At 34.8% G+C, this 7,946-nt stretch overlaps 1 protein-coding gene across 1 annotated transcript; it reads left to right on the top strand.

Moving 5' to 3' along the window:
• Window positions 1-2,709: 2,709 nt before the first annotated feature.
• On the top strand, window positions 2,710-7,741 carry LOC146926635 (ERBB-3 BINDING PROTEIN 1). Its single transcript, XM_085700149.1, has 10 exons — window positions 2,710-2,807; window positions 2,905-3,025; window positions 3,397-3,481; window positions 3,827-3,976; window positions 4,067-4,220; window positions 6,280-6,495; window positions 6,578-6,714; window positions 6,806-6,897; window positions 6,988-7,167; window positions 7,405-7,741. Exons 2-10 carry the CDS (start codon window positions 2,935-2,937, stop codon window positions 7,482-7,484), a joined length of 1,185 nt encoding a protein of 394 aa, XP_085556275.1. The 5' UTR covers window positions 2,710-2,807; window positions 2,905-2,934; the 3' UTR covers window positions 7,485-7,741.
• Window positions 7,742-7,946: the final 205 nt, after the last annotated feature.

Below are 7,946 nucleotides of genomic sequence, written 5' to 3'. Positions count from 1 at the left end.
GCCGTCAAATAGAGAGCTAAATCATCCATTCGCGACAGCATTAGAAAGATCCTGAGCTTGATGACAAAAATTTGCATGGTTTGCTTTGGTGTGTTTGTGTGTTTTGCTGGTATTGAAGATCAAAACCGGAGAGGGTGTATTTATAGAGGTCCTTGGATGTTTTGGACCACATAAAATCTTAGTGCAATGTGGTCCATACAAAAGAATTCTATGCTGAATAGGTCCGGATTACGTTATCCGGAATGAACTGACGCCCTATGTATTTCCGGATTGTGTAATCCGAAAATAATATATTGGGTTATTTTATCGATTAAATGAAATTAAAACAATAAAAACATAACTAACACGCAATAAAAGACGCAATTAAAACATAAAGCAACGACTTAATTCAACAACACATAACTAGCACGCAATTAAAACAACATAAAACACGTGGTTAATTAAAACATAACACATTATCACGGATCATCTAAACAAACTTCTTCCTCCTCTGGTCCCTCCAGCAGAGCCCTAATCTCTTTGTAATTCCTGGGCCGGTGCAAACTTTTCAGGATTTGTTCAGCAGATCTAACCAACGAAGCGTCCAACTCAATCGGTCCTCTAGCGCTGTGCTGACCAAAGACAGAGAACATGGTTCTCACGTCGTCATCGTTTGTGAGCTTCATCCGGCTGAAGCGTAGAGATCCGGCTGAGTCGGACAATGGACATCGATATTCAACACCGACCACCCTCCTCGTGTCTCTGCGGTTGAGTTGACAGTTGATTTGATCCAGCTCATCCTTCAGCCCAGATAGGGTGACATCGTCGCGAATCCTAAACAGATGGGGTGGTGTTCCACCGTTGTAGTAGACTGCCGCTAGCTTGGTGTTCGGATCAAAGCCAGGGAATTCCTTTTTTTTTTTCTGGTGTAGTTTACTTGTAATGAAAACAGGGACCCCTATTTATAGAGGTATTTGGCCGTTGTGGACCACAAAAATTGTAGGTACAATGCAGGCCACACAGAAGAATCCAATGCTGAAGCAATCCGGAATATACAATCCGAACCAACCCTCACCATACACAACGTCCCAAGTTTCACTTTGGGACACCCCATTATCGTCTTTTTCCGGAATACGTTATCCGGAATGCATGTGTAGTCCGGATTATATCTTCCGGACTGCAGCAGAAGCTTTAGGCCGGTGGTCTGCACCACAAAGAAAACGTTTTTCAAACGTTTTGGGCGGTGGTCAACGTGTAAAAACGTGTTTTTACACGTTTTTTGACTGTCATTATTGCCTTCAAACACATTTTTGGTCCCTCCCTCCCTATAAATGGGCTTCAAAAGTTCACAATTTCTCACACCTTCTTTCTCCTCTTCTACAACGATGTGTTTCCATCGTTGGCCTTTCATAGGAAGAGGCCTCTTTGGAAAAGCATCAGGGTTCATATGATCGGTCAATAGGGTGGGGGTGAGTCTGAATCTGAGGTGGGTTTGTCTGGGTGTCATGTTGACCATCATGGTCTCTTGTTCCCTAGAGGCCCCTGTGCCCCCTCTGTCTCCCCACCAACAGATTTTCTTCTTCTCCACCATCTTCTTTCCTCCCACCCTCATTTCTCTTCATCAGTGGCTGGAGTTAGAGCTGGAGCCATTGGTATAGCTTATGTAATAGGATAGCATTAGAAATAGATTTAGGATATTATGTAATAAGCTTAAAAAGCTTGAAAGTTTGAAAATTGTTGTAATGTATTGTTCATATATTAATAAAATGAATTGTTTTTATGTTTGTGTCTTTTTATTTATGTTTTTTAGTTTATTTGCATTTTCATTTACGAATTGTAGACCTTACAATTGGAAAAGTTCTAATAAAACACTATTCCGGATTATATAATCCGGATATATCTGCAAATAAATCCGGAAAACATAATCCGAACAAGGGGTAAAATTGGAAAAAAATAGGGCGCGCGAGGAAAGGCATAGGGTGGGAAAAGTAATACTCAAAATATAAAAAGAATCAATCCTGTTAAATGGACAAACTTAAAAGATCACATGTGCAGTTTTGTCAAAAATATATTGAAATGCAGAAAAAAAATCAAACATATTTTTGAGGTGCATCTTAGACGCACCCACTTGCAAGATCATGATTTTGAAAATGCAACTTTTTCCCTCATTTGATGGGTGAATCCGTAAAAATATCAATGCAATTTATTTTTTTATTGTGTTTTTATAATTGTCAGGTCAACCTGTCAATTAGGGACGTAACATGGTAGTATTTTTAACCCACCTATTCAATTGAATATGTCCCACCGTATTCTAAACGAGTTATGCAAAGTGAGACAAATTAATCTATCTTACCACCCATGAAAAATGATCCAACCCTAAAAAAATTCATTCTTTTGTTCATGTATACTGCAAACAAAGAGCGTGTTAAAAAATATTTATTGTTTAGGACAATCATTTACTGTAAGGAGAAAATTTCTCTTTTGTACATTTTGTCAGTACTAATATGAGTATTGAACTGAATAAAAACATGGAATATCATTAAAAAAAACATGTATGTATGCATAAGATCAAAACTAAGTCAATTTTTGTCAATAAAAACAGTGTTTGTCCAAAAGAAACACATACATCTCCACTATCACCATCTTTCAACAAAAATAAAATAAAATTTGCAGTGTCACCAATTTTGATCACGAAGAGTACATAGAGCCAAAACTTGCCTCTTCAATGAAACCCTAATTTCACTTCACAAACCCTCATTTCTTCGAATCTTTGCCGCAAAACCCATTTCTTCCTTACTCTTCATTTTCTTCATTTTCATTTTTCAACTGTAAGTGATGCTCCAATTCTTCATTGTTTTGATACCCAATTGGGGAAAAATTTGATTTTTACGATTTTTGTTTGAATTTTTCATCTGGGTTTTTCAGGAGCATCAAGGATTGAACAAGTGAGGCACCATGTCGGATGATGAAAGGGAGGAGAAGGAGTTGGATCTCACTTCACCTGATGTTGTAACCAAATACAAAACTGCAGCTGAGATCGTTAACAGTATGTATTGTTTCTCATTCTTTTTTATTTTCATATTCCATATGGGTTTTGTTAATTCATAAATTGGATGCTTAAATTTATTGAATTTAGCTTAGGTTTATGTTTTTTTTTGTTAATTTTCATTTCTCGGTTAGTTTAAGGTTTCATTATTAATTTTACTTATTTTCGGAATATATCATTGTCTTTTTTATTTGCAAATTCGTAATGGGTTTTTGTAAATTCATAGATCAGATGCATAAATTGAATATATTCTTTTGTTTTTTTAATTTCTCGATTAGTTTAGGGTTTCATTGTTTGTTGTGTTTTTGTGCATTTTAATGTAGATGATTTTACTTTTTACTTATTTTTTTTTGGATTTGTTTGTTATGCAGAGGCTTTGAAGTTAGTTATTTCGGAATGTAAACCGAAGGCCAAGGTTGTCGACATTTGCGAGAAAGGAGATTCATTTATTAGAGAGTAAGTTTATATTGCTATATAACTAGTATCCTCTCACGTGCAGCATACATTATTTAATGTATATTTTCGATTAGTTATTTAATGTATATTGTCGATTAGTTATTTTCATGTAATTTCAATATTTAGATTCTGTGAAGGTTATTTTATGTATATTGTCGACTAGTTACTTTCTTGTAATTTCAATATTAAGATTCTGTGCGATGCATACCGTGATAATAACCGTTGATTGTATAAAGAAATATTGTATTTGGTGTTTTTGTGTGATTGTTGTAATTGCTATGTTAGTTTTGTTAATATTATTTAAATGGTTTTTAGCTTATGATGTTTTCTTTTATTGGTGTGAAGGCAAACTAGTAACGTGTACAAGAATGTGAAGAAGAAGATAGAGAGAGGTGTTGCTTTCCCGACCTGTATTTCTGTTAACAACACAATTTGCCATTTCTCTCCTCTAGCCAGTGATGAGACAGTGTTGGAAGAAGGCGATATAGTCAAAATGTAAGATTTTAGAGCTAGTTTTGTGATTACCCTGTGGTTTCGGCTATCATTTGAAAGTTGATAATGATGCATTTCTTTCAATGGTTGCAGTGATTTGGCTTGTCATATAGATGGATTCATTGCTGCTGTGGCTCACACTCATGTTCTTCAGGAAGGTCCGGTTACTGGACGGGCAGCAGATGTCATTGCGGCTGCAAACACTGCTGCTGAGGTTGCCTTAAGGCTTGTAAGGCCAGGAAAGAAGGTAATCAATTGTAAGATTTTTCCCTCATTTATATGTATTATATTGAAGTAATTTTGATTTTATTGCATTCATCCTGCTCCACATGTAGATAGGTTATAAGTCAGTGTCAATATGGCACTTTAAAATTGAAAGATAAGTAGATTACTTTGTTTGTTGCATCTGAAGGGATACCTTTGCCTTGGGAATTTTGATCTCTAAATGATGAAAACTAATCATGAGCTAGGATTAAATCCAATGAGGCTTTATTGTCATAGTTACACTGATAGAGGTCATTTATAGATTTTCTTTTTCTTTTGCATCAACCATTTAACCACAAAAGTTGCGTCTTTTCTTGTCCTCTCAGCTGACATATGTAGCTCATTGTTCTGTTTGTTTTGTTCATTTCAGATTACTTGGTTGTCATTCAAATCCTTTTGTACATTTTATTCAACCGATATGTCACCTCTTTTTTGATTGAAATTGTAGAAAGCGATATGTCATTTCTTTTGTGATTGTCTTTGTAGAAAAAAATCTCAGTCTGAACTGTTTCATTTTCCCCAGTTTTTTCAGTCTCTCTCAAAACTGTCTTATTTTGGTTTTTACTTTATAACATATTTGTGGATTTGATTAAATGAGATGATCTCTACATGATGAATACGTCATAGGCTAGGATAAGCTCCAATGAAGCCTGTTTTTGTCATAGTTACACTGATGGAGAGTCATTCATTCTTTGTTTCATAAATACCCATATCCCTTTGGGTGCGTCTTTATTGACCTTGTCATACTTCAAGCAATTTTTTCTCCCTTCATTTTTCAATATTAATTATGATAATATAATGAAGCTTTATCTTTTGTCTATTTGGACTCCTGAATCCTGATACTTACATATGATAAAACTGTAATATTGGCGACTTTGCCGAGGTGATCAAAATCATATTGATTTCCTCTTTTTCCCTGTTGCCAAAACTTGAATGGCTGGGACTAGTTTTATGTTCTGATTTGTATAGTCAGTACAATTTTCTAGTATAGCCAACATATTTTTTTTTTAACTTTACAACTTTCATAGATTTTCCTTCAAAACAAAAAACTTTCGTAAATTTGATTTGATGAACTGGTCTCTATATGATGAATACATCATAGGCTATGGATAAACTCCAATGAAGCCTGTTTATGTCATAGTTACACTGATGGAGAATTATTCATCCTTTGTATCATAAATACTCACTTTCCTTTGTGTTTTTTATTGACCTTGTCATACTTCAAGCAATTTTTTTCTTCATTTTTTGAAATTAAATATTTTAATTTAAAGGAGCTTCATCTTTTGTATATTTTGACTCCTGATACTTATATATGATAAAACTGTAATATTGGCAACTTTGCCGAGGTGATCAAAATCATATTGGTTTCCTCTTTTTCCCTGTTGCCAAAACTTGAATGGCTGGAACTAGTTTCATGCTGTTTTGATTTATATTGTCGGTACAGCTTTCTAGTGCAGCCAACATATCTTGGTTTTTTTACTTTTTAACTTTTGTAAATTTGATTTGATGAACTGATTTCTATATGATGAATACATCGTAGGCTATGGATAAACTCCAATGAAGCCTGTTTATGTCATAGTTACACTGATAGAGAATCATTCATCCTTTGTTTCATAAATACCCACTTCCCTTTGGTTGTGTTTTCTATTGACCTTGTCATGCTTCAAGTTATTTTTTTTCTCTTAATTTTTTTTAGATTAAATATGATGACATAATGAAGCTTATCTTTTGTATATTTTGACTTTTGATACTCTTACATATCATAAAACATTAATATTGGCAACTTTGCCGAGGTGATCATAACCATATTGGTTTCCTCTTTTTCCCTGTTGCCGAAACTTGAATGGCTGGAACTGGTTTCATGTTCTGATTTATATAGTCAGTACAATTTTCTAGTATAGCCAACATGGTACAATATTTAAACAATTACATATCAATTGCATGTAGCGAAGTGTGAGAATTTGTTTTTTCGACATTCATACATACAAATTTCCTGAGTTGTAGTAGGGTGTATTAATATTTTCAAATACTTTTCTTGACAGAACAAGGATGTATCTGATGCAATTCAAAAGGTTGCTGCTGCCTATGATTGTAAAATTGTGGAGGGTGTTCTAAGCCACCAATTGAAGCAGTTTGTGATTGACGGTAACAAGGTTGTACTTAGTATCTCTAATCCGGATACAAGGGTTGATGATGCAGAGTTCGAGGAAAATGAAGTTTATGCAATTGATATAGTGACAAGTACTGGAGAAGGCAAGGTAGGATTAATTTCATTAATATTTTTTCAGCATGATGTAGCACCATATGAATTATTGAACTAATATTTTCAATCCCTTGCAGCCTAAGTTATTGGATGAGAAGCAGACAACTATTTATAAGAGGGCTGTTGACAAGAGTTATCACTTGAAGATGAAAGCATCTCGGTTCATTTTCAGTGAAATAAGCCAAAAATTTCCAATCATGCCATTTTCTGCTAGGTAACTCTACTTAGTTCAATTCTAATGATGTCATCAAGTTTAAGTTCCGATTTTGATTATATGTCCACTTACAATTACACTCTTATTATAGGGCTTTGGAGGAGAAAAGAGCTCGCCTTGGTTTAGTGGAATGTATGAATCATGAGCTATTGCAGCCATATCCTGTTCTGCATGAAAAGCCTGGTAATTTTTCTATAGGCAATAACATGAACAGTTCCACAATTGAATTGTGTTCCTACGAGCCTAAACTTTGCTATACTGTTTCCTTATCAGGTGATTTTGTTGCACACATCAAATTCACGGTCTTGTTAATGCCAAATGGATCGGACCGCGTCACATCTCATCCACTCCAAGAATTGCAGCCCACAAAAACGATAGATGATCCCGAGATCAAGGCATGGCTAGCCTTGGGCACAAAGACAAAGAAGAAAGGTGGCGGAAAGAAGAAAAAAGGTAGGCTTGGAATAGATTATGTTGCTTTTGTTTTATCATGTTGCTTTAGTATCAATGCCTATTTTTGTACCAAAAAAAAAAATCAATGCCTATTTTTGTTCCATCATGTCGCTTTTGTATTTATTCTTTTTTTTGTTCTATCATATGCTTTCTGAAATGCATGGAATTTGCATATGATGTAATACTATAGGTGTCACATTTCTTGCTTAACAAATGATGCTTTGTGTTTTTGTTCAGGTAAGAAAGAGGACAAGGCTGATGAGACAGCAGAAGCTGAGCCAGTGGACTCAACAAATGAGGCCACATCTCAGGAATGAATTGACACCCTCACCCTCAATCCCAAAAAAGAAATGTTTTTCATTTCATTTTTCTGACACCCCTTTCAGTTTTGGTACATTGTTCACTAAATTATACCTTTTTGGATATGAATTTTGGTATAGTGTTTAGACATCGATTCTAATAGCAGTTTTCAGTCTCAAATATCAACTAAAAAACAGAAATTGTTATGCTTGGAAATTTGATCTGTCTTCGTATTTCAAATCTAAATAATACACCATACAATAGTTGAACTTAATTAATACATGGGTAGGTGCATCAATGATGTCTGAATGCAATTGATATAATGGAAATGGTGACATTTAACATGGGAAAGACTAAAATTTTTCCACCATGGGAAAGTTTATTTTTACCATTAGATTAAAGAGGAGCATATATTTTATGATGGTCTGCACACACAATATCATCCACCATCATTCTCTCTCTTGCACTCACCACCACCA

The sequence above is a fragment of the Medicago sativa genome, chromosome 4 (genome assembly GCF_051527215.1).
Source record: "Medicago sativa cultivar Bolivia chromosome 4, Bolivia_mono, whole genome shotgun sequence".
Taxonomy (NCBI): domain Eukaryota; kingdom Viridiplantae; phylum Streptophyta; class Magnoliopsida; order Fabales; family Fabaceae; genus Medicago; species Medicago sativa.
Note: the sequence above shows the minus strand (reverse complement) of the source record. Positions and strands in the feature narration are given on the sequence as shown.

Excerpts from the sequence above, each read along its gene's own strand:
- LOC146926635 (XM_085700149.1), top strand. The coding sequence starts at position 2,935 with ATGTCGGATGATGAAAGGGAGGAGAAGGAGTTGGATCTCACTTCACCT. Across the intron at positions 3,026-3,396 it reads TGCAGCTGAGATCGTTAACA|AGGCTTTGAAGTTAGTTATT; the intron begins GTATGTATTGTT and ends TTTGTTATGCAG. Across the intron at positions 7,168-7,404 it reads TGGCGGAAAGAAGAAAAAAG|GTAAGAAAGAGGACAAGGCT; the intron begins GTAGGCTTGGAA and ends GTTTTTGTTCAG.